The following is a 27,413-nucleotide window of genomic DNA, read 5'->3' as shown; positions in this document are numbered from 1 at the left end:
GACTGACAGGTGGATTGCCATTGCTATCACCACTGTCGCAACCAGCTCCACCCATGACACGCGATTCCAAGATCGCGATGGCCAACTCCCGCCCACTATAAGCTTCAAAAACGCTCTTCAGAAACCTACGGTTGATGTCACCGACACTACGTCCATATTTTTTACAGTCTATGGTTTTCACTCAAAATAGGCATTTTTAAAATGATATCATAAATTATCTGGGGGGTATTTTGAGCTGGAACATCATTGTGGGGATACCCAAGACTTACTGAGTAATTGATGGAATTTTCATTTTTGGGTGAACTGTCCCTTTAAGGTTTCTTCTCCGGGGCAGCAACAGAGTCGTACGGGTATGTTTTTTTTCTGCATTTCATTGACAAATGTTTTATAAATAAACATTTGATAAATAAAACGTAAGCCAATAAAGTTTTTGTTCCTGTTTTGCATTTTTGACACAGCTTGTGATTTTTTTAACTCCACTTACAGCCTCCAGGAGCTCGACTGTTTCCAGAGAAAAGCGGTACAGCTGTAGATACGAAGAGATCAGAGATATGAAGGATGCAATACTACTCCATATAGGTACTCAAGATTAACAAAAGATTGGCAAAAACTGTCACGTCTCCTTTTAAGATTATGAAAATAACATTTATACCCATGAATGACATGAAATACTGCAGGTTAAAAATTTACTGAGCAGTTGAACGGAGTAAAACTGAAACAGTGAAATATTCCTGATAACCAGTTTGATTAATTGCAGATTCTTTTATTAACTTTATAGATACATTTTAAAAACAACAGTAGCAAAGAAAAGACAATAAAGCAAGAAAATGTTTTCAACTTTATTCACTAACACACTAAGTGCTCCCATTACAGAGTAAAATCACTTTTTTTGTACTGTAATGTTTTTTGGAGTTTAACAAAGTAGAAAGAATACAGAGTTTATGTTCTACAAGGTGTACACCAGAAGTCTGCCTAAAAAACAAAAAACTAAATTAAAATAAAAAAAAAAAATGGGGGAGAAAAAGTTATGTGCAAGTTCCTGAACCCAACCCATACAGAAGCCAGAGAGGCAAAGGGATGTTCCCACTGGGCCTATGGGAGAGCAGGAGTTCAGTAAGTGGACAAACTCGCTCCAACACCTTGGCCAAAAAGAGCATTTCAAGTTACATTTAAAGGTGACATCAAGCCAAGGAAGTGAACTGAAAAAATTAAGCAAACATTACTGATTATTCTCCTTTGTACTCCGTTTTTTTTTTTTGGCATCAGTCAATATTTTATTCCAGAATACGAAGCAAGATGGTGCTGCCCACAGAAGTATCATGAGGACAGGAACAGAGACTGGTGTGAAAGAGATGATTCAGTGGGAGGGAGTGACAAGTGGTGTACAGATAAATTCATACACTGAAGCTGTGCGTTACAACAACCGGTTCAAATAAGTTACAGCCAAAGATTCACATGCTCCCTATAGTCCTAAACATAACCAGCCTGATTGATTCACACCTTAGAGAGCTCGACCAATAGGGAAAGAGGGGTGTTTGAGATATAATACTTATATAATTCAGTTACTGATTAAAAAACTGATTGGTTTCTCTTTGGGCTCTCCAAGCATACTGATACTCCCCATCCCCAGTGGGCCGCCTCTAACCGGTTCCCTTCCCTACCCCAATAACCCTCTCAGCGGATGGTGTATCTGACGTAGGGGACCTCTACATCCTCTTCTGTGTCGTCATTGCAGCAGAGCTCAAAAACTAGTGCTTTAACATGCTTCCCCAGTTTCTTCTTGGACACCTTAGTCACGATCTCAGTCATCCTACGAAAATAAAAACAGACCCAAACATTTAGTTTTCTTCAATTTCCCCAATGTGATTAGAATTCAGTACAACTCTAAGACCATAGGAAACACTCACGGTAGGTCCAGCCTTTCTTTGAGCTTGGCCGCAGGCATGAAGAAAGAGTAGAGCATGGAAACTCCCTGAGAGAGCATAGTGATCTCCAGTTTGTGTTCATTCTGAGGGAGAAACAGCGTGAACCATGAGTACACAAGGTCAAAGATAAAAAGACGTACGTTTACTCAGTTCTTCCCACAGGATTTTAACAGTGAATTGACTTGTATCTACTTTAAAGTGGCCTCAGCCCTCTTTTTAGTTGTGGAATAATGTCGAAGTCTAAATTACATTCACATTGGTATTGTAGGAAGCCAAACAAATTTGAATATAATAATTGTATATTATGACAGTAATAGTCATATATTGTAAAACAATTGCACTGTAAAAAATGAATATTTCATAGGTATATTTTGCTTTAAAATACTTTCTACACTTGAAAGAGACATTTTGAATTTGGACTGCAGTACCCATTTAAACCGCTGGCTGTCAACATTTCATACTGCACTTTTAAGCTTTTATTTTGACAGAAACGGAGGTAGAGCTTTTATTTTGACGGAAAACTCCAGGTTCGGTGAAAAATTGCTTACAAAAACATCTCACTACAAATCTAGTAAAACACTGTAATCATCTGCCCATCAAAATGTTGGAAATTGCGCAAATGTGAAAAAGCATAACCGGTGGTCGTTGAGTTTTTAAACGCAGAACACCGGATCCCATTGCGTGAACGAAGTGTACGCTTTGCATTGAAAACGCACAGCGAAAACAGACTTGAATGGATAAAGCCATATTGCGCTTTTGGTTTAGTTAGTTTGACATACTTTGCCTACAGAGACATAACACCTAACATAACACCTACAGAGTGTGCACGTACATTACATGTTGAAGTCTGAAAGTGAGGTTAAACTAGTCCATATATGCATTAGAGTGTGTTCTTTTACTGCATGATTCAGTCTATTAAAATGCATTTAGAATGATCACATAATTCAAGATATGGGGGCAGAAAGTGGATTAATATAATTTCATATAGTTAATATCACATGAAAGCAAGCAGTTTTTTCTTAAAAAAAAATCAGCATGGTTACAAATGTAATATTGCTTTTATACAACCGTTCAATAAACAAGTTAATTAGACTTAAGTTTTAGACACCATATTGCCCGTTTTTGCTTCATTTCACCAACAAAAGTTGTGTTCCTGAATGAATCAACTGATTAAATGATTCAGTTTAATTGCTCACTTGCTGCCACCTACTGGCAATTTTCACATTTAAATTATTTTTTAATTTTAAATACATTCAAATATCATTATCAAACATTTCATGTTTAAAATATCAAAACTATTTATGCATTTGTAACTGCAGTTTAAAGCTTTCCATGTTTTTGACTCAAAAGATGACGCACGCTATAAAAAAGGCTTTATAAAAGGTAAAAATGCCAATAAAAAAAAATGTAACTAATTGGAAAATAATAATTTCTATCACCGCTGTGGCCTGAGCACAGAGTATGAAGAATATCAAAAAATTTAAGAGTCAGCTGTCCACGCCCTTAAAATATCTGCACAATAACGCAATCAGCAAAATATTTAATTATTGTTATCGATAAAATCCCTGAAAAGCAAAAATTATTTTCTAGTCAATATCGCACACCCCTAATGACGACTAACATTTAGATCTCTTTACTCGAGGGATGTTTTTGACATTGTGTGATGAGTGTCCTCATGCACATCAACAACGACATTTCTTTTTGCCATTTTTTCCGTCACCAACCGTGTTGGAGATAAACTACCATTTCTGCTCTGTATCTGTGTGGAAGTCCAAAATATGCCAGAAAGCCAAATGTTGACATGTCAAAGTAGTATCAATATCAATTAGCTCTTCAGCCATTGCCTTGTGTGGCAACGTGTCATGCACATTTGCCACTCAATTTGACGTTTTTCAGCTTGCCTGAACAATTAAGTAGAATATCGCACATTCGCGTCAATCACATCGCCCAATTCGAGTCATTTGCATCTTTGCAATCTACTCACGCAAACAGTTCTTTTCAATTTCTTTTTTCAGTCAAAAAGACATGAAGGTTTTTGAAGAAAACATTCCAGGATTTCTCTCCTAGTGGACTTTAAAAAATGGTTGAAGGTCCAAATTGCAGTTTCAGTGCAGCTTTAAAGGGCTCTACATGATCCCAGCCGAGGAATAAGGGTCTTGGTTAGCAAAACGATCTGCCATTTTCTAATAATTTTTTTTTAATTATATGCTTTTTAACCACAAATGCTCATCTTGCACTAGGTCGACTTTCTGCATTACATAATCACACAAACATTATGTAGGCTGAAGTACCGACCCAGTGTTTACAAAGCGAACATACAAAGAAAGTCAAACGCCCTTTACAAAAAAAAGGTAAAACAACAATGTCAGATGATTTTGAAGTTGGAGATTCCTAAGCTGGGATCATGTAGAGCCCTTTGAAGCTGCACTGAAACTGCAATTTGGACCTTCAACCCATTGATTCCCATTGAAGTCCACTATATGGAGAAAAACCCTGGAAAGTTTTCAAAAACCTTAATTTCTTTTTGACTGAAGACATGAACATCTTGGATGAAATTTTTATTCTGGAAGCAAACATCCTTAAACACTTGTAGTCCAGAATTACAAACTGAGTTAGGGTAACAGCAGTAGTTTCATTTATTTGTTGAGTACTAAAATAAACTTCAATGTCCACCCTTAGTTTCTTCAAACACATCAACAACGAGAAACAAGTATTACCTTGAAATAGTCCAAGAACTGTCGGAGTGTCATTTCTTCACCATTGGACTGAATGCCCTTCACCTCAAAGCGGTCCCAAAGCGTCCAATCAATCTCATAGTACTGTGAAAGAAAGCAAGTGTGTCAAAATGGCTCATTCATTCTTTCATCAAAGGGCTTTTACTGCTTTTGTAATGGAGAACACTGTTGGTTACCTTGTGCTTGGGGGCAGCTATGGGCTCAGAGAAGGCGAAGAAAGGCAGAGCAAGGTTCATGAAGCCGTTCTTGTAGGACTCGAGCTTCTTATGCCCCTGAACGATCTTCAGCAGCTCCAGACACACCAGACCCACCACAGCAGCTGTCGTTGTGGCGATTGCTGGAATGATTTTTCCAGCAATGAGTTTGCTCTGAAAGAAGAATAAGAAAGGTTAGGATATGCAATGGTGAAATTTGACTCCCACAACAGTTGAGAAACCATTTCACTGGCCCACTAACCTTGTGTCTATCTGCAGGAGGAATGTCGTAATTCTCTGCTCTTAGATTAGACGCTGCTACAATGAAGTCCATGTGGAAGTTTGTGTCATCGTCCTGAGGAAGAGAATTTAATTAGCATCTTAACTGAAGTTCAAAAGTCCTAAAGGCAGGGAAAATGGGGTCGAGTTATAAGCGGTACCTTTTCAAATTCAATGGGACAGAGCTTGAATTGAGAAGTCGCTTCTGTAGAAGGCAACTGTGTCTTCAGTTCTTCAAGCCTAGAGTCATCTGAAAACAGACCAATGAAAAAATGAGCAATGCTATGACAGTAAAAACTAGTATTTGCTTTAGTCTCCAGTTTGATTTGTCAAAGATTCACTTTGTAAAACTCACATCCACAACTTCTCCTCTTACCGATTGAAGCATTGGCACTCTGCAGCTCCTGATCGGACACGTGGATCTTGACTCCTGATTTGGGTGTGAACTCAGGCACTTTAATATCCTGCAGCAGCTTAGTCAGAGAAGAGCGGTCAGAGGAGCCCGGCAGGCCATATGACTGGGCAAACAAGTTAGCCGCTGCCATAATGTAGTCCATGTGAAGATCCTAGCAATCACAAAGATATCAAGATCAATCATTTTTAATGGCGTGAAATTTCAAAACCAACCTCGAGTCTTTTCAGAGTGAATACTCACATTGTTAGTGCTGAATTCTAATGGATGAGGACATCTTTTTGGACCTGACCAGAACGGTGCCCCAGAACTTGTAAGCTAGACAGAAGGAGCAGAATATATTAAACTAAATGTTCATTAAAGTTGGCATGAAATGGAAATCACACTATTTTCTAAATGCATTTGATTGATTTTTATTCGTTTCATAACTCAATATTCAAGTAAAGACAGATGCTCTTGTCTCTGCCTAAATCACACCCTGTTTTTACAAAGCGACTGCCAGCTTGCATTTAGATCTACCTTCATTCAACTGAGAATCAATGGATAAAACCACACCCTGCATTTTTCCTTTGTCAAAACCCATTTCACACATAAGTAAAGCACAATACTTGAGGAAGGATCTGATATAATTTTTAAACTAGGAAATAAAGGGATATATTTACTAACAGCTTACGCCAGCACACACTGTCTTTTGGCATTAAAATAGTACGGTCAGGACCTACTGGACACGCAGTGAAGAATTAGAGCTGAAATAGCGTGGACGGTTATTTTTGTGCCAGACCTTATTGAATATGCATTTGTGGGTGTTTCCCTTGCAGACGCAAAATTTATAGGAGGAGAGTATTAAAATGAATCACAGCGCGTTTTACGCGATCCGTATATTTGCGCCATTATTTAACACTAAAAAAAAAAAAAAAACCATGTCTTGAAGCAGGCGGTAATTTGCGCAGCTCTTGGTAAATTGCGCTGGTCATTATGGAAATTATCTGGCTGTCTGTTCTTTAATGTGCAAACTGTCAAATTTTTCCCATCAGCACTTTTATGAATCGCAGTTTCTAATTTGCCGTTTAATAAATCTGTCCTAAAAGCTTTATCCAACATTCGAATCTGTTCGCACTGCCGCTGACACAGAAAGTTTTTTTTTAACCATGTTTAGAAAAAAAAAACAGCTTAACAAGTAGTCTTTTCAACTACCCAGTATTATAGTCATTCAAACCACTTTTTCATAATTTTAATATTAAAAATTGATGTATTAAATATATTTTAAACATAATAAAATATTTAATAATTCATTCAAATTAATTAAATTTAAATAATTTGTTAAACAATATTTTGTTTAGTTTAAAATAGTGGAAGAATCTTGATATTTACGAGAAAAAAAAAAAAAAAAGATTCTCAATTTATCCAGAATCGTGCAGCTTCCCTGATTATTCCTTGATATTTCCTTGCTCGCAAAGCATGTGCCAAATCATTTACCAAGTTTTATACTATTCAGATGAATTAAAAAAATAAATAAATAAATAGTCATTTTTTTTTTCTCAAGTGTTTCAAAACGAAAAAACAAAAAAACAAAAATTCTGTCATTAATTACTCGCCCTCATGTTGTTCCAAACCTGTAAGCCCTTCGTTCATCTTCGGAGCACAAATTAAGATATTTTTCATGAAATCCGAGAGCTCACTGACCCTCCACAGACAGCAAGGGTCCTACCATGTTCAAGGCCCAGAAAGGTACAAAGAACATTGACAAAATAATTCATGTTAGGGCTGCACGATATTGGGAAAAAAATTACATTGCGATATATTTTGTTCCTGCGATATATATTGCGATGTGTACAAATTCATTTATGTTCATCAGGTGTTTTGAACTGCTTAAAAATCAAATAATAATTGGGATAATTTAAGCATTTTCAAAGAATAAAAAAATTGAAAAATATAATTAAAACCCTGAAATAAAATACTTTTTAAAGCTTATTTTGGGTTGTTTCATAAACAGTTTGACTCACCTTATTCACTGTCAATTCAGGCAAATCAAGGCTCTAATATGTTATGAAATTAATAATGAATGTTGCTTTTACCCTGATGAAAGGGAACTCAGAATGAAAGAGAATGAAAAGAGGGCACTTCATTATCACATTAAGGAATTAACATGAGTGACAAAATAAGTAATTTAACATTTTATTCAACAACTTCTTTTTTGAAAACAGATTAGTAAATATATTTTGACACAATTTATAAATGTCAGAAGATTCTTTTTTTTTTAGTTTTGCATACTTTGTTTAGCCAAAGTAAAACAAGTGTTGCTCATCAGCTAACAAAAAAAGATTAAACTTTTCAAGAACTCTATAAAAAAATTGGCTTCTTTCTCAGAACTGTTGCATAAAGTAAATATAAATATTCAAAATTCACCAATTTGGTGCTTCTGTATGCATTAATTTACTCATTGAAGCAGTTGTTGCTGAATAATATTCCACTTGAGCCTTGCATTTGTAGTACAGCTCTGGGATGGCAATTTGAGAAAAATAAGTGTGTGACGGCATATCATAACGCTTGTCAAACGAACGGATCATGTTTGTAAAACTCTGCTTGGTGACCGTGTTTATTGGTACCATGTCTTTCGCAAGGTGAAATGTAATAGCATCAGTGACATCTTTCTGTCGCTTAGAGCCCTTCTCGTAAGGCGTCACACTGGCAAACGCATCCGAAATAGTTTTTTGCTTTGGACTGCAATCTGATCTGGTTTTGCATTCGTCATACAGTGCTTTGTGGTGCCGACTTAAACGGTCAAACAAATTCGTAGTGTTTCCGCGAGTTGTGGCAACAACTGCCAGGCACTCCCGACAAAGCACCTGTTTTTGGTCAGCATCATCGTTTTTGTATCCAGAATACTTCCATATGACCGACGTTGCGTTTCTTTTTGCGACCAAATCTTCCATTTCGGCGCTTTTTTCCCGTCCCGTGCTCATTTCGTCATGCGCACCAAAGAGTATGTGCACACGCACAGACTGCATGCATGAAGTAGGTGAAGCGATGTTTGCTTTGTAGTTTTTAAAGAACCCTTAAATATGAGTTAATTACTTTATATTAGACAAATATAGATACGTGAATAGAAAGTTTAGAAATATAGAAAGTAAATTTTTAAATCAGACACAATTTTATTTTTATTTTGCCCAGCATCGTGACTGCCGCGATGCGACTATCGCACATGCGTACATCGCGATGACGATGCTGAAATGATGTATCGTGCAGCCCTAGTTCATGTGACATCAGCGGTTTAACAGCAGTTTTATAAAGCTACAAGAATACTTTGAGCGCAAAATAATTTAGATAGTGCCCCAATGGGCCTTGTTTACATGAAGAAAAGATGAATTAAGGTCTTACGGGTTTGGAACGACATGAGGGTGAGTAATTAATAACAGAATTTTCATTTTTGGGTGAACTCTCTTTTTAACATATCCTGCTAGATGAATATGGGGAGAAAAAAGGTGTCATGTCATTGACGCTTTAGGCTTCAGATCATGAAAAAACAGTTCAAGACAGCTGATCAAATGAGAACAGACAGGCCTCACCTGGTCTGGAGGGAAATTGTGCAGTAGCTGACGGATGTTGTTGTTATATTGACACTGCCAGTGGTTGCGAGCCCAAGCTACACAGTCCTCCCAGCCTCGTGGGCAATCTGTCACCAGGCTTTTGTATACTGCCTCCACCACCTCCAATGGCTGAGCCCCAGGGAGCTTCAGTGTGCGCTCCATAAACTTTTGGTCTCTGGAGAGGAGTGAGAACATTACATTTAAAAACGGCTGACAGCACAATGTGGGGCAACTTTAAGGGTTGTTTAGGGTTACAGGAACTTACGTCAGATACTGCAAGGCATTTTCAGCAGGCTGTTTGAAAAGTCCCTCAAACTCATCACGAGCCCACTAAGAAAGAGCAGATGGGTCCGTTTAGGTCAATCAAGCTACAAGGCTTAAGACACCAGAAGCTCAGAAAATGTTGCAAAGTTACCTGAAGGGTGTGTTCGATTGCATTTGGGAAGTTTTTGAGAGTGCAGATGGGAATGGACTTCTCTGGAGGATCCTGGCTGGAGCTGTATGACTCTGTGAGGAAGGGAATGACCACCTGCACGTTCCCTTTAGTTCCTAGAGTACCAGACTCCAGCAATGGCTTACGGTAGTACACACACCTTCGGTCCATATACATACCTGGAAAAGGAAAGCATGCGGAGTCAGCTTTTTGACCATGATGTTTTGCAGTGACCGAGACTCACTTTGTATTCTACAACTCTTACTTACGGGCATCTACATTGTCAAGAGCATTTGCCACTCCATTGAGGCTTTCAAAGAAATCATCATCATAGACCTTCTCAGTGTCAGGCCCTACACGGTTCTGATGTCCTGTGATGCGAACTGATGGGTTCATCTGCTTCACGGCTGCAGCGGCGGTCTCGCTCTTCATCTTCTGCTCGGAGGAGAAACAAAATCATCAGCAACCATTCAAGGAAGACATTACAATCAAGTTCTCTCCACAAAATTCCTTCCTTCTTCAGTCTGCGTCAGTTAATCTCACCGTAACGTCCCACGGCCTAAAGAGGAACTGTCGATTGAGATTGGACTTTTCTATGGTGTCCATGTCAGTAACTATGACCTCTCCTTCACCGCTGGCCAAGCCCATCATAGCAAAGTTTTTCAGCAGCTCACAACCAATGGCTCCAGCACCAACCTGAACACAGGAACAAGTGATTCAAATTACTACTAGGACTAAAAAATTATTAATTTTTACTAGGACTAAAGCGGTGCTGTTTTTTAAACTACTACAATAATTGGCTTTCTTTTAGTTTAACTTGAATCGTTTTATACATGTCATTTTTTTTAACACTAAAATAGCTTTAACTTATTTTTAGCTTTAATCTAAATTAGTAATTTTACTACTTCAACTTTCACTTATTTCACACAACTGACTTTTTCTTACAAATTGCAAACTTGCATCTTGCAATTCTGACTTTTTTTTCCCTCAGAATTGCATGATATAAACTCACAATTCTGAGAAATAAAGTCAGAATTGCAAGTTTATATCTCAGAAGTGTGACTTTTTCGGAACTGAGTTTATCTCATAATTCTGACTTAACTCAGAATTGAGAGAAATAAATGTGCAATACTGAGAAATTAAGTCAAAACTGTGACTTAAGTCGCAATTCTGGGAATTGGACTTTATAACTCACAATTGCAAGTTCATATGTCACAACTGAGGAAAAAAAGTCAGAATTGCTGGATATAAACTTCCATATGCAAGAAAGTCAGAATTGCAACTTTTGTGATTTTTTTAACTTAGAATTGTGTGATATAAACTCGCAATTGCGAGAAAAAGTCAGAACTGCAAGATGTAAACTCAGAATTTGACTTCTCAGAATTGCGAATTTGTATCTCACAATTGTGAAAAGTCAGAATTGCGAGATAATCTCGCAGTGGTGAGAAAGTCAGAATTATGAGCTTATATCCCGAAATTTTGACTTTATATCTCGCCTATTCTAACTTTATAACTCCAAGTTGTGAGTTTATCTAACAACTCTGACTTTATAATTTGCAATTGCGAATCATACAATTCTGAGAAAAAAGCCAGAATTGCACATTTTTATCTCGCAATTGGCTTTACAACTCACAATTGCAAGTTTATATCTCACAATTCTGAGAAAAAAATAGTCAGAATTGCAATAAGTCAGTTACCCTTTTTTTTTTTTATTCAGTGGCAGAAAAAGGCTTCCAAATATTATAGTTAGTTGCAAATGCAACAATGCTCACTTTCATTAACATTTGTCATTTAATATTAATATTTTACTACAATTAAAAAATGTTTTTAATAGTTTTAGTTTACAATTACAATACTTGACTAAAGGCAAAACATCTAGTTTGGAGCAGCATAAACTTGCCTTGTGATAAATGTGATTAAAAGATTTTTTTTCATTGGCTCAGTATACAGGGTTTCTGCAGATATGAACAAGTGAAATTTAAGACTTTTTAAGACCTTTTTAATACCACCTTATATGAAATTTAAGACCGAAACCTGTAATGGAAATAGATATTATATTACATGCATATGTAATATTTAATGTGTTTAATGTAAAAAGTAAACAATTTCATGGCTGTCATAAATTAAATTTATTACTGTGATATACAGTGAACTTTTCATATCAGCAGATACTATTCCACACAAAATATCCCCATAAAAGTACCACTAGAAATATCTGATGTAAAAAAAAAAAAAAATTCAGTGCTCTATTAGCTTTTACATCTTAAATCTGCATATTTGATTTACCTTTATAAAGGCCTTTTTTTTTCTTTTGAAATGTATGCATTACCTTTGAAATTTATTTTATGAATTATATTATATTAATAAATTCTAAATGGCTGTTAGCAGTGAGATTACACAATTTACACTGCAAAATTAAAAGTGAGATTAATGTTTTAAATACATTTATTGATTTATAAATATATAAATTAGAAATGTTGGGTGTGGAGGCATACTTTTAAACACACTCAACTACCAGCAGGTGGCGGTAAGTCACTTCATGAGCGAGTTATTTCAACTGATTCGAGAAAAACGCTGAATCATAGCAAAACGTTGCTAGGAGAATACTTCTGCTGCGATCCTTGCTTGGAACTATTTTCGTTGATGAAACAGAACAAAACAGTGAAAATATTTTGTCTAATATGTAAGTAACTACTAGACTAACTACTTGTTTATTGAACTAAAATCAATGTAACATTTATAATTGTCAGAATATTCAGCAAAAAGCTCACTTGATATATTACTGAACTATATCATGTTATAAATAAACTAACGTTATACATTTTAAATTTTTACCTCAGTGTGTTTCTTTAGAGTGCTGTTAACGTTACATTCATTTGTTTTAAAGTATGTCACTAGACCAGAAATACACTATCCATTATCAATTTCTGTTTACGTTGAATGTATTAAAATATAAATCTTTCTTGCCTTTCGATGCTTCGCTAGTTGTTTTTGTCACTTCAGTTTTAATCAGGTGGTTTGTTAGGTCGGGCAAGTAAAAAAAAAAATAAAAAAAAATAAAAAATGTAAAAGTATCTCGAAGGCTGGCGGTCAGCTAGCTTGACCTATATTTATTATTATTATTATTATTATTATTGAGAACATTATATACAGAAAAAGGTAGTTTGACCTGTATTCTGCTGCTGTGATTCTGTCTGAAGACGCAGTTACTTCCACAGAGGGAGGAAAAAAAAATCTACAGTTGTTAGCAACTGGCCTTAGCCAAGCCCTATATTCAGTTTTTTCAAGCTAAGTATCGCTGAACTTGCACTTCCCCATAGCTAAAAAGTTAAATCCATTTTACTTCTGCGGTACAATCCGAGAGAGACTCGCGCCAATAACAGAAAGCTGATTGGCTATTGCATGCTGGTCTCATTTGTAGTTTAAATACAGCAAATTATATTTGGAATAGTGAAATAAAGAACTACAACACCACGGAAACAACAAAAAGATAATTTAAATGAGCATTAGAGGTAGCGTTACATGGACATCGGAAAAATAAGACCTGTGTAAAATTATTTAAGACCTAGAACAGCGAATTTAAGACTTTTTAAGGCCTAAAATTTAGATTTTTAAATTTTAGACTTTTTAAGACTTTTTAAGACCCCGCGGAAACCCTGGTATAATTTGAAGGGAAAAACCATGCATTGTGCAACTGCATAATTGGCATGGTATTGTTATCTCCCATTTTGATAAATGGCCTGTTTCAGCTCCTCACCAGAAAATATCGCTGTCTGGCCAACAGCTCCTGCAGCTTGGACCCAAAAACAGCAATCTGGCCATCATACCGGCAGTTCCTCTACAGAAAACAGATGAATAAATTATTCTTTGCAATCAACCAACAATCTTTTGGGTGAGATTCATGTAGCTCCACTAGCAGCATACAAATACTGAAAAACATGAATAAATCTTATAAGACGATGGTACAAGATGCACTCACAGGTGCACACTCTTCCTCGGTCAGAATGGCATCCTCAGCCTCAGACAAGCACTCCAGAGCGTCAAAATACAACCATTGCATGATGGGCATAAACTTCCCGGTGCAAGCCTGAAGAGAAAAAAAAGCAATAAATAACAGATCATGACAAAGAAGTCTAAAGCAACACGTTCCTCATAGATCTCATTCAAAGCTCAAAGACAATGATGGGAGACTGTATTACCTTCATAACCTCCTGGGCAGCAAGCCCACCAATAAAGGCATTGATGGGTGCCAGGTCTCCAGCAGCCACGCAGGACAGTTTTTTGATGAGTGCCTGGTCCAGTTGCTCTTGCTTGGCAGATCCGGTGTGCGCAGCATTCACCTCTTCAGCCAGAGCCATAAGTTCGTCCGCATCAGACTGCAGCAGGACGGAGAGAGAAAATGATCACTGCTGAGTCACTGAGACGAATGTCCACAGCTCAGCATTCACATGCCAATAAACAGAACACTGTGTAATGGTTGAGGCATTACATTTCTAGCAGTGCTTGGCCAAAATAATCTTGAAAGTAGATTGGACCTTATGCATAAATCTAACAACTAGCTAAAGTGTTCACCTGACTCCAGGGCTTCGGTAGACGACTGTGCTTCTTCTCAAATCCATGCAGTGCCTGAAAGCCCACGTGCAGTTGGCCTGGACGATCAAATTTGGCAAAATCAGTCAGCATGAACTCTGGTTCGGCCATGGAAGAGGACAGGGATTTCTGAAGTGTGCAAATAAAGAAATGTGCATATGTAATCCACTTATTCACTTTACACAAGTTGTATAATGTTAGCCTCAACATGGGCATCAACTTACAAAGGCAACTGTCTTGGGCATCTTCACTTGTGTGACAATACCACCTCTCACATAGTCTGAGAATGAGCTGGTGTCACAGATGCTGAAGGTGTAAGGACCTGATGGCAGAGGACATTACAGTTACAAAACATCCTGCAAGATTGACCTTCAAACTAGTATACAATTAACCTCCTTAACAACAAAATTTCAGTGCTATAGCCTCCGACTCCAGGAACTTGTTTCCACCTTCCTGTTCCTTTAGGACAGATGTAGTTGACTTAAGTGATAAGCAGTTGACGTGATTGACGTTTGTTGCCCTATGCTGATCCAGTTACATGTTAAAAAGTAGGTTGACAGCAGTAAAACCTGTCAAACAGCCATAAACAACCATAAAAAGTCTAAAAGACATCTGAAATGGTTGTAAACTTGGTCTTAACATGCAGTGAGTAAGATGATCAAGTTAGTAAGCAATTTATAACAATTGTTAAATAAAGTCATTATTTTTGTTTTCTTTGCGCACAAAGTATTCTCGTAGATTCATAACATTGCGGTTGAACCACTGATGTCATATGGACTATTTTAATGTTGACCTTACTACCTTTCTGGCCTTGAACGTGGTAGTGGTGTTGTTGTCTATGCAGGTTCAGAAAGCTTTTGGATTTCATCAAAAATATTCTAATTTGTGTTCTGAAGATGAACAAAGGTCTTATAGGTTTGGAATGACATGAGGGTGAATAATAATGACAGAATTTTCATTTTTGGGTGAACTATCCCTTTAAATTCACCCCTGAACAAGTGTTTTTTTCTTCTTTGAAGAACCAGGGTTCCCAATGTCTTGGAAAGCTGGATAAATGTAGATTTCTTCTCCCAAAAAGGTCATGGACATTAATAAAATCTTAAAATAATGTTGCACGCATTTCTATATTGAATATACATTTTTCTACTTGTGTCGAATAATAAAATATTTTATTCGGGACAAAAATTTAATTTTTAAGCCTTATACAGTAAATTGCAAACAACCGGAACTATCACTGTTAGAATGACTGGAATGCCAGGAATTCTGAAATTTAATCATTTTAATTATATTTACTTATTGGAGTCACAAAGGTTGAAAACCACTGATCTAGCATGTTTTTTTTAGGTCCATGGGCTAGCAAGGGACTGGGCGGTTTCGGGATCTGTTTAAGTCGAATATACTTATGATAACTTACCCAGTGTCTTAATCTCTACTGGTTCACAGCCGTTGAGCTCTGTCATGCCCTGCACTTCTGTGAAAGTAACATAATCTCCGCTCTCAAATCCATGCCGTGCTTCATCCAGACATGTAACCACACCAGCACCGTCCTTTTCACACACAAAACACAGAGCAGAAGGTTCAGACAGGCAGAAGTTTAACAAACAACATGACACCATTACACAGTATAATTTAGTAGGGCTTGCATCAGTACTACAGAGCACCGATTCACATTAAATCAATCGGTACGAAATTTCGATACCTGAGAGCGCATCTGTTCACGTAGTCTACGTTACAAAGAGAGAGAGAGCGAGACACCTCTTTTTGGATGAATAAATCAAAAGTAGGTCTGTCCCTTAATTTGAATCGTGTTTAGTGTCTATGATTATTAAAACGCAAAAAGACATTTTAAATATGAATCTTACATGTTCCACTTGCCTCTGTAACGGCAGAGACGTGGTTTTGTTTACAATACAGAACAGCAGCAGGAGTCTGATTTAATTTATCAAGCGAGGAGAGTCATGGTGACTGACAAGAAGAGTGCGGTGAGAAAGAAGATGGCAGAAGAAACAATATAAAAGCGCCTGTCTGGCAATATTTTGGAATTTTAAACACCTGTTGTCTTTTGCTGTTTATCTAAGGTGATTTTGAAAGTCGCTTTTTAAACATTTGTTTCTTATTTATTTGGTTCCATGGTGTTTTCTGCTTTTTACTTTAATTAAACTGTGTATTTTTATTTTTATTTTACATCAACGTCTATGCCATGCCTCCAAGCTTTCTTATTCGCTTTTGCTAATAAACATTTGGTTTCTTCTTTATTTGGTTCCAGTGTTTGTTGATTTTCAGTATTGTATACCTAGGCTATTTAAACTTTGTGTAGCCCAAGTAACTTCTCATCTTATATTAGGCATATAACGTGGTGTATTTTTATTAGTTTTGTTAATAAAAGTTCTATGAGTTTGACTTGTATTTTGTTGCTGCTTAAATTGAATCGATAGGGAATTGCCGGTAAAGTAAATTTTGCACGGCGCTTTAAGCTACATAAAAGAAAAGCAAAAGGAGGAAATATGAAAATAAAATAAAAATAGGTTAAACAAACTAAACTGTTTTGGGATTATTTTTTAATGAAAAATGTTTGTTATTATTATTACATAGAGAGCAAAGTACCGAAAAAAAGGTACCGTTGGGTACCAGCACCGAATTTCAGGTACTGATACCGCACCAGTTGAAATACGAAAGGCACCAAACCCTGTAATTTAGCCCAGTCTACAGTTTTTACCTTTGTGATCATTGAGATCATGGCGCTCAGTGGCTGCTCTCCATTGGTGTCAAACACAGTCATTTCCTCCCCAAAATCGCAGAACAGTTGCCTATTGAAACACAGAATGTACATTAGGAAAAAAAAATACCTGGAAGTCTTAACAACTTAACACAAAACAAAAAAAGGTATTTCACCCAAACAGCCCACGCGTCTCTGCCACGATCAACTTAATGCCATTACTATGGCAGATGTCACCGATGCGTGTCTGCTCATCGAGGCTGGAGTTGGTGAGCACAACAACCTGGTCAAACACACAAACGCCTGTTAGCCAACTCATTCAAATGCATTAAAGTTGCAAAGTTCTGAATGTATGGTGAAAAAGCAGGATTTAGTCCATGTGTTCAGCTGACGGGTGTAGTTAATAACGGCAGTACCTGAAACTTGGTCAGGTAATCGTTGGTGAGGGTACCAGTGTAGGAGGTTACAGGCACATAGCTGTTGAGTTCTGCCAGGCGAAGCTGACTGACATCTGCACGGTTCTTTCCAAGATCCTCCTCACGCAGGTAAAACTAAGACAAACATCACAATACTATGTTTACATTTTTTTAATCCAAAAAATCCTTATTTATGGTCCACTCCATATAACGTTGTCTTCACTTGCTAAATGTACCCTGATTTTTCTCTTGTTTTAGTTATTTTATAGCCCCTTCACATTGCACAGAATTAGCAGCAAAAGCTGTTTTGCATTGACACACTTATGGTTATGACTCAGGACCAACCACTGACCTGTGATGAAAGGTCTTTCCACTCAGCCACACCCTGGTCATGCAGGGTGACGCTCTTGACTCCACCCAGAATGACATTCTTGGCTATCTCTACACCCAAACCTCGCAGTCCTGAGATCAGAACATTGGAGCTCTGCATGCGCTTCATAGCATCATGGCCCAGCACGTACCTGAGAGACACATACTAAATTTAACAACCACTTACAAGATGTCTTATTTGCTCAAAAAGAACATTCTAAGGATACATCCAACTAAAATGAAGGCCAAACTCACAGCTGTCTGGAGTACAAGCCCTCGTCGATCTCAGCATCATTTCCATTCTTAGCCATGCCCTGCAGAGACCAAAACCACAGTTAACAGACTATAAATAGATGAGCATAACTTATGAAACTGGCAGCCTTTCAACAGCCAGGCACAGTAAAGAATGAAGATTATGTTCACAAAATATGTGACTATACATACCAATTTAGATTATCTAGATGTTGCAGTTACACTACCAGTCAAAAGTTTTTGAACAGTAATGATTTCTGTTTACCAAGCCTGCATTTAGTTTATCCAAAGTACAGCAAATACAGAAATTGAAATATTTTTACTATCTAAAATAACTTTTCTATTTAAATACATTTTAAAATGTAATTTATTCCTGTGATTTCAAAGCTCAAAAACATTTATTATTTTATGTTGAAAACAGCAAAGTAGAATTTTTTTCAGGTTCCTTTGATGAATGGAAAGTTCAGAAGAACAGAATTTATCTGAAATAGAAATCTTTTGTAACATTATAACCATCTTTATCATCACTTTTGATCAATTTAAAACATTGTTGCAAAATAAAAGCATAGATTTATATGATTTAATTCTCAGGAAAAAAAATTGTGTATAATGTTACAAAAGCTTTTTATTTTAGGTAAATACTGATCTTTGGATCTTTCTATTTATCATAGAATCCTGTACTCAGCTGCTTTTAAATGTTGATGATAATAATAACAGTTTCTCGAACAGCAGATCAGCATATTAGAATGATTTCTGAAGGATCATGAGATACTGAATACTGGAGTAGTAATGAAAATTTAGCTTTGATCGCAGGAATACATTACATTTTAAAATATATTCAAACAGAAAGCACTTATTTTAAATAGTAAAAATATTTCACAATATTACTGCTTTTGCTGTTTTTTAGGTTCAAACAAATGCAGGTTTGGTGAGCAGAAGAGACATTAAAAATCTCACTGTTCAAAAACCTTTGACTGGTAGTGTATATGAAAACAAATTAGTTTTAAAAGGCTGGACTTGGACCTACGTTAGCTGGTGTGTGTGACAGTTCGGTTCTGACAGAGTTAGAGGAGGAGCAATGGGATCCCGTCTTCGTCTCTGATCCTGACACGCGACGCTTCTTGGACAGCGGCGAGCTGGACATCTACAAGATTAGAAAGAAAACTCAACTTCTGTATTTTTCCAAGTGAATATTATGAAGTCACAGTGCTTAAACATTATTAATCTACACAGAGAAAATGAACAAACAGCATCTTACAGGTCACTTAGTTTTGGTGGTTTCCTCAAACAAAACAAAGCATTTTCAGGCTATTTGTTCTAAAACTTGGCAAAGGCTCATGTGTTATTTCCACAAACAAATGGAAAGCAGTGGTGCAAATGAACAATAATAGCACATCCAGACGGTTTGAATACATAATTTATTGTGCAAGCACCTAGACAAAAATAGCTCTGCTAATTGTACTTTATCCATTATTGAACATAGATACACTACCAGTCAAAATTTTTTTAATGTTTTTTTTTTGTTTAAAGACGTTTCTTTTGCTCACCAAGCCTGCATTTATTTAATCCAAAGTACAGCAAAAACAGTAAAATATGTTTACTATTTAAAATAACTGCTTTCTATTTAAATACATTTTAAAATAGAGCTGAATTTATCATCATCATTAGTCACATGATCCTTCAGAAATCATTCTAATATTCGTATTTGCTGCTCAGAAAACATCATTGTGTTGAAAAAAAAAAAACACAACTTAGTAGAAAATTCAGGTTTCTTTGATGAATAGAACGTTCAGAAGAACAGCATTTATCTGAAATATAAATCTTGTGTAACATTATAAACGTCTTTATCATCACTTTTGATCAATTTAAAGCATCCTTGCTAAACAAAAATTATACTGACTCCAAGCTAAATGTATAGTGTATGGTGTCTATTCATCAAAGAATCCTGAAAAAAAAAAATTACTCAACTGTTTTAATATTTTGATCATAAAAAAAAAAAGTTTTTTGAACAGCAAATCGGCATATCAGAATGCTTTCTGAAAGATCATGTGACACTGAAGATTAATGTAAAATGAAAACAGTTATTTTAAATAGTAAAAATATTTCACAATATTACTATTCTTGCTGTATTGTGGATCAAATAAATGCAGGCTTGGTGAGCAAAAGAGATTTAACATACCTAAAAACATTAAAAATCCTACTGTTCAAAAACTTTTGACTGGTAGTGCATTTTAAAATCTTGGTATACAGCCAACATTAAACAAAAGAGCACAAATTTATTTATTTTAGAAGAGAACAATCAATCATTTGTGTAAAACAACATGTGCATTTAGAAGAACACTGAATTTGATCGTATATACATAAATGGTTATTTCAGCACTGGACAGTTCCTTTAAGAGTAAAAAAATATTTAAAAAATCAATTGTACCAGCAATGCAGTGAAAGTCAGTGTCATTCTAAAGGACACAACGAAAGTCTAGACTATAAAACTAAAGCTAGTTATTATTACACTACTCATATTTCGCAAGAAAATGAATTCAAATGAGTTTATACTAATAATAAATATAATTTGCACTAAACTACATTTAGATCACTTATTTGCAAAATCTAAACAATACGGTTCGTCTTTTCACGCACAAGGAGAGCCTGATTTCTGCCGCAAGATGAAGCGCTTTTGCTATAAATAGCTCACGGACAGAAGCGTTGTGTTTATGGTGAACGGTTCGTGCATCTACTGGCTCACCCATTCTGCCTTAAAACCGCTGATTCATTAAAACACAACTGCAGTGGATGTCACATCCCAAGACCGGTTCCATGCAGCGTTTCCAACAACACAAACTCAAACATGACTCCATTCATATTCCACCTATCATGTTAGGGCATATTAATAAGGCACGGAGTGCACAAATATGACGCAAGGCTAAACGTTTACGTCATTCATTAAAATATTGTGCAAGAAACAGGAGGGAGACGACTTGCTTTACTAAAACGAAACTTTATAGCGGCCCTCGAAAGACAGCGTAGATTCTAGAATGACTATAAACTCGAGCGGAAATTCCGCATACAAGGCTAGTTCACACAAAAATGGGAATTGCCAGCATTTCCTCTCTTGTGCTGCTCTAAACCTGTGTGGTGACTCCTGTGCTACATAAAAAGAGTTGTCAGGCAGAAAATGACAGCCTCTTTCACCATGCACTTTCATTTTTTCCATACAATGACTAAGGCTGTCATTCTGCCTGACAACAACTTTTTGTTCCACGGAAGTCGGTCATACGGATTTAGAACACAAGAGTGTATTACCGAATGTAATTTTTGTTTAATAAATATAGAAGCGAAGCTAATATATTGACACACCAAGACTACAGATTGAGATACCCACCCAAGCGAAACCGAAAGATGAATAAATCTGTGCGTGACATAAGCAAAAATAACATGCGAGCTCAATAATCTCGGTCTAAAACGACGAATGGCTACACCTGCTTTTTAATTGCAGATATTCACTTCCGTTTGACGAAACACATACACACAAATAATCATCCGCAGTACGTCAAGACATCAAACGTTAAATTAAACAGACATGTAATCAGCTAATCAGATTTGACAAATTTAACCGGATGATAACTTAGCAGGGAACACGAGGGGATTCTAAGTCACCTAGCTTGCTAGCCTGCTACATGCTTTGTAATAGTTGGTGCAGGCAGTTTACAGAGCCTGCGGCCTAGCTCACTACAGTCCCAAGTTCGCATACTAAGCACTGAATGAAAGAACTCGGCGGCTGTACAAACACAACGATCTGATCCATGCCGATCAACCAGCGCAAGCCTAGGTGGGGAAATACGCGCTATTTGAGCAGACAGCTGTTAGCGCAAGAGTGCAATGGTTTGCCTCTTACCAATAATCCTTCTCAGTCCACTCTCAGTGTCAGCAAACCGCTCCTCGTGTGAAACTAACTTGGATGGTGCGGATTGCGGGCTGATGTAGATGCGAGGAGAAAACGGACAGCAACAGCACGAACAGCGCTGGGCGAGATGCTGTTGAGTAAAGCCCCCTTCACTATCCTGCCGAGTCACTGTGTCGTTCAGTCTGCTGCCTGCCTGTATCGCGTTTCTGGTTTTGTTTCAGCGAACGGAACAAAACCAAAATGGCAGCTGTGGCACAGGGGCGGAGCTGCTCGGATAAAGAGGAACAGGAAAAGGTGGTCTGGCCTAGACTGCTGCAATCCTCGGCAGTCGCCCATTGGTTGCCCTAGCTATGACTTTACGGAAAGCCCACCCACTTCTACATATGCCGGGACTTCAGGCTTGTGTAATTGATATTCTGTTGTGCATATTGAACTGAACCACGTTATCTATTGTCACAAGGCTGTGGGTAAAGAACTGAAGCCATGCTGTAGAGGGATAGCTCGCCAGAAATGAAAACAGCCATAATTTAGTTCCCTCTCATGAGATTATGAGCATGTATGACTTTTTTTTTTATTTTGTTCTGTCCTGTGTAACATAAAGGATATGTTAAACTGTGTCAGTGTCTTTTGTCCATTCAATGTTCATCAGTGGTAACTTTATCAAAATATCTTGTATTCCACAGTAAAAAAAAGCATGTAAAATGTATTTAAGTCCTGAACAACTTGTGTTTGAAAATAACAGCATATGTTTTTTGAGATATTTAATTTCCCTGGACATTTAAACTTTATAGATATATGAAAACACAGAGCAATTATAATCTCGTAGTGGACTGAAAATAGGTTTATGCATCAATCGGTTTTTATATGTGACCCTGGATCACAAAACCAGTCTTAAGTAGAACAGGTATATTTGTAGCAATAGCCAAAAACACATTATATGGATCAAAATTATACATTTTTCTTTTATTCTAAAAATCATTAGGATATTAAGTAAAGATCATGTTCCACAAAGATATTTTGTAAATTTCCTATTCTATTGTAAATATATAAAAACTTAATTTTTGATTAGTTATATGCATTGCTAAGAACTTCATTTGGACAACTTTAAAGGCAATTTTCAACCCATATACCAATAGAAAGCTTATTTATTCAGCTTTTTTAGATAATGTATAAATCTCAGTTAAAAAAAAAGAACCTTATGACTGGTTTTTGTGGGGCAGGGTTACATTTTTTTAAGGCATACATTTGCAAGATATTGTCATGAAAGTCTCTTAATGGCACTTTGGGCTACAGCAATGCAAAGATATGATTTATTTACAATTATTTATGCCTGCATTTATTTGATCCACGGTACAACAAAAACAGTACAATTTTGAAACATTTTTTACTATTTAAAATAATTGTTTTCTATTTGGATATAAATAAAAATGTATTTCTGTGACTTCAAAACTAAATTTTTAGCATCATCAGTCCAGTCACATGATCCTTCAGAAAAAAATTTAATATTCTGATTTGCTGCTAAAACACATTATAATTATTATGTTGAAAACAACAGAGTAGAATTTTTTCAGGTCTCTTTGATGATTGGAATGTTCAGAAGAACAACATTTAACTAAAATAAAAAGCTTTTGTAGCATTATAAATGCATTTATCACCACTTCTTATCAATTTTAAGCATCCTTGAAAATAAAAGTATTAATTTCTTTAGCAATAAAAATTATACTGACTCCAAGCTTTTGAATGGTATAGTGTATGTTGTTACAAAAGCTATTTATTTCAGATAAATACTGATCTTTGGATCTTTCTATTCATCAAAGAATGCTGAAAAAAATTACTTAACTTTTTTGAATATTGATAATAATAATAAATATTTATTGAACAGCAAATCAGCATATTTAAATGATTTCTGAAGGATCATGTGACACTGAAGATTGGAGTAATGATGCTAAAAATTTAGCTTTGATCACAGGAATAAATAACTTTAAAATAGAAAGCAGTTTTTTTAAATTGTAAAAATATTTCACAATATTACTGCTTTTGCTGTATATTGAATTTAATAAATGCAGGCTTGGTGAGCAGAAGACTTCTTTACAAAAAACATCACAAATCTTACGGTTCAAAAACTTTTGACTGGTAGTGTACATACGGGTTCGGTAATAACACTGAATATTTATTACTAGTCAAAAGAAAAGGCATAACCTCTCGTCATATCAAACAAGCAGCATTCTAGTGATTACAGTAGATTATGATATGCAAAACCTTTTTCCAATAAATAACCATGCAAATTTATATCATATTTGTCAACGGCTGAATAAAGGAATGAAGCGCTTATTTAAAAGCTTAATAGATATCATGAAGCAAACATGAAGAAAGCCATACAACCTGCTAGTTGACAGCTAACTCTGTAAAGTAGGTCACAACTATTTTACTAAGGAGCAGACTTGACTAGATACTTGACGTCAAATATTTCACCTATGCAGATTGGGATAAACAGTGGCATAATATAGAGCCATAGCATAACACAGAACATCCACACTTATGAAGAATAGCCCTCACTGATTTGCATAGAGCAGTTTACCTCCCCTAAACCAACAACCCATGTAAAACTGTGCCTTTGACTGCTAAAATGAGGGGTTAGGCATGGGCTTTCTTGTAAATGAGAGCAATAAGCGTTGGGGGATGGGGTGATACTTGTGACAAAGGCCCAAGTGGGCCGCTTATTCTCGCATATGGTGCATACAAGAAGCAAACGTCCCCTGTGTGAGTTACCTTTACAGCAGGTACAAATCATGTCAACAACCCCCAACGCATCGCATCATTCAGCTGCTCACGCACCTGCACTTGATAGTCAAAACCTCACAGTCCGAGTGAGCCAGTTAACGTTAGCTCGCTGCAAAACACCATCTTAAGATGAGTTTCACAAAGCAAGTTGCATGCTTACTAAAGAGGGATCGTGGGATTTAAACAAGCTGCAGTTGACATTATAGCAAGTCGATGCTAACAATGAACAGGGTTACATAAACAGGTTTGATGATCTAAGCGGAGAAGCAAAGCAATGACCGGGTGCCCCACATGCTGACAAGTTTGATTGAGTATTTGCTCTATTTTTCCTAGGGTGAATCTTGAGATACTTTTAAACGACTGTAGCAGTTGTGCAGATATGTGGGCAGTCAGATTATCTCGCTATCTTTCCAGGCTAGCTTTCTGGGAAACGATGCGAGGACGTTTCGCGATAACGTTAGCCTGCAAAAACGAAGCTTGTTAGCTTAGCTCAACCTTTTTGCAGAGCATTAAGGAATTCTGAAAAATAACCCGAACCATATGACGGGAAAACTAGCCAACTTTTCCGCAAGGATGAGTTGCTTTCTTTTATCCTCAGCTCGTGATGCGCGCATGGAGCGCATTGTCTCACGCATGCCGTTAGCTGGTGGTTCCTAAAGTGGCCAGTTGAAATTTACAGGCAAATTGTTGCGCCTGGCTAGCTGACTTCAGCGGTAAAAACTTGGCTTTGGTTAGCTGCAACTGTGTTCTTGTGGACACGTTAGCTAGTTAGCATTAGCTAGGCACATAAGTATGCAGAACTCACCACATCCGATATTACTTGGCCTCTCCACGGTACTGAATACAGAAATACCTCGCGGGCGAAAGATAAACAACAAAAAGGTCAAATCAAACCGTTTCTGTAACTTTATCTCTGGAAGTGGCGGGATCTCCGTGACTTTCCAGTGTGAGGGGAGGCTGGACGATTGCCTGACCGGCTATTCCCTGCACCGTTAACAGTTCAGCAAGTATTCTTCAGTTCATGAGCGGAGAACCAACATGTGCAGAGTTTGAGTTGAGACTGCGCTATTATTCAAGATACAGGGAAATAAGACAAAGTCGTGTTTATATCAAACCGTCACATACATTAGATGCATTGATGGTCAAATGTTAAACGTTTCGATTAATAGTTTATAGCAAACGTAATTGTGTAATAACGAAAACCTCTTTTAGAGTTTGTCGAAACCATTATTTTAGCATTGCTTTCCCCCCAACGAGTTACAAAATAGACTCGCCCAAAGCTTGGGTTGCGCTACGCACTATGGGAGATGTAGTTGTTATGCGTTGAAATGTGCGTTAAATTGCTTTCAGGTAGAACATGGATTTTTTTAATATACACATCAGGATTTCAGATTATAATTTATATTAACAGGTAAGCGAAATTGTATGTTGTACTATTTTGAAATGATAACAGTTTAAAAATCTGTCTGGATTATTTGAAATGGTCCTACGGTGAAAATTCTCTAATAACAAAGACTTTCAATTGGTATGAGATTATTAAAACTACTCGCATATTAGGATATCCTGAATGAGGAATTTCCTTTTTCCTCACAATTGTGTTTATATAGCAGAATTCAGACTTTTTTTTGCACTACTTCGAGATTATATATTGCAAATTATCAATTGGTGGCACTTAACGTAAACAATGCCACTGAACTGAACAAAACTTGCATATTTTGCTGATTATTGCTGCTGAAAATGGTCTGTTATTGTCATGTTTTGGGCTGTACTGATCAGTCAGACCGGGAAAACATTTGGAGTACTATATTGACTGCCAAAAGTTAATTAAGTTAATTAAGGAGATAAGTCCAAAAAAACTGAGGAACAAAAGGCGCTTGTCGTTGGCCAAACTGAACCAGGATTTTCAGGACAAGAATCTTGACAACATTTATGTTTGTTCTTATCATTACCGGTCAGGTAGGTGAAATATTAGACTAATATCTTAATTAATACTGCTTGTATGTATTACCACCTATTAACTTTTGTCAAAATATTGTGCTCTTTCCTGCTTACTAAGTCCTTCTCTATATTATTTACCAGCTTCCACACATTTTTTCAGTGGTTTAGACAGTATAAGTTAGCAAAACAACGTTTTTAATTGTAAATGAACCGTGTAAACCATGTTGTTGTTTACATCTGAGTATCTTCAATATGGCCGCATATCCAGGTAACTGACCAAACCATGAGGTAAGTGCAAACCCCTTTATAATGCATTTAAAAGGCAAATAAAATAAAGATGGCTGTAGCATGTCACATTGCATGTCAATGTGATTTCAAAGTATTTAATGTCAAGTGGCCATTTTGTCATTTTCAAAGCTTACACAGGGTTTTCTGGGCATTGAAAGACTTAAGAGGAATCTCAGATTTCAGGACGTTGACAGTACAGACAATAGACTGTGCAAACCAAACACAGGCATAGGGTATGTAAACATTAAGGTAAATTATATAAAGATTGGGGAATCTGTTAAAGAATGATTTAAATGCATTAAAGAGGCATGTGTTGAAAGTGTTGTTCACTAGAAAAGAAAATAAGCAGAGTACAAGTATCCACCATTTTTTGCGAGAGTGGTTGCTGCCATTTGTAAAATTTATGGGTCTGGCTTTTGGTCTCATCCACGTCCAGCTATTTTTAGCTGTACAAAACAGCTCGTTTTACTGCTTGATATTGCAAATCGGTGTGTTTTACCATATTATTTTAATGTATTATCTTAATTATGAACACACTGGTTTGTAGTGCATTTGTTCTTCTCGTTATTTCCCTATAGCAGCTAATGAACCAGAAGT

General features: G+C 36.6%; 1 protein-coding gene across 2 annotated transcripts; it reads right to left on the bottom strand.

Moving 5' to 3' along the window:
• Nucleotides 1–742: 742 nt before the first annotated feature.
• Nucleotides 743–25,600, bottom strand: uba1 (ubiquitin-like modifier activating enzyme 1). 2 transcript variants are annotated; one of them, XM_073822846.1, is made up of 26 exons: nt 25,396–25,600; nt 18,936–19,052; nt 17,912–17,970; nt 17,640–17,808; nt 17,288–17,422; nt 17,048–17,154; nt 16,872–16,962; nt 15,570–15,702; nt 14,380–14,477; nt 14,138–14,284; nt 13,765–13,941; nt 13,545–13,652; nt 13,323–13,403; nt 10,109–10,261; nt 9,835–10,000; nt 9,548–9,744; nt 9,398–9,462; nt 9,112–9,307; nt 5,789–5,863; nt 5,510–5,699; nt 5,295–5,383; nt 5,117–5,209; nt 4,837–5,028; nt 4,643–4,744; nt 1,908–2,008; nt 743–1,810 (listed from the first exon to the last, which is right to left on the bottom strand). In XM_073822846.1, the coding sequence occupies exons 2-26, from the start codon at nt 19,050–19,052 to the stop codon at nt 1,675–1,677; spliced, it is 3,177 nt and encodes a 1,058-aa protein (XP_073678947.1). In that variant the 5' UTR covers nt 25,396–25,600; the 3' UTR covers nt 743–1,674. The 2 variants fall into 2 exon arrangements, with proteins under 2 accessions (XP_073678947.1, XP_073678946.1); XM_073822845.1 differs by lacking the exon at nt 25,396–25,600 and adding an exon at nt 21,801–22,072.
• Between the last annotated feature and the right edge of the window lie 1,813 nt (nt 25,601–27,413).

This window comes from Garra rufa, chromosome 18 (genome assembly GCF_049309525.1).
Source record: "Garra rufa chromosome 18, GarRuf1.0, whole genome shotgun sequence".
NCBI classification, from domain to species: domain Eukaryota; kingdom Metazoa; phylum Chordata; class Actinopteri; order Cypriniformes; family Cyprinidae; genus Garra; species Garra rufa.
This window is presented reverse-complemented; position numbering and strand designations above follow the sequence as displayed.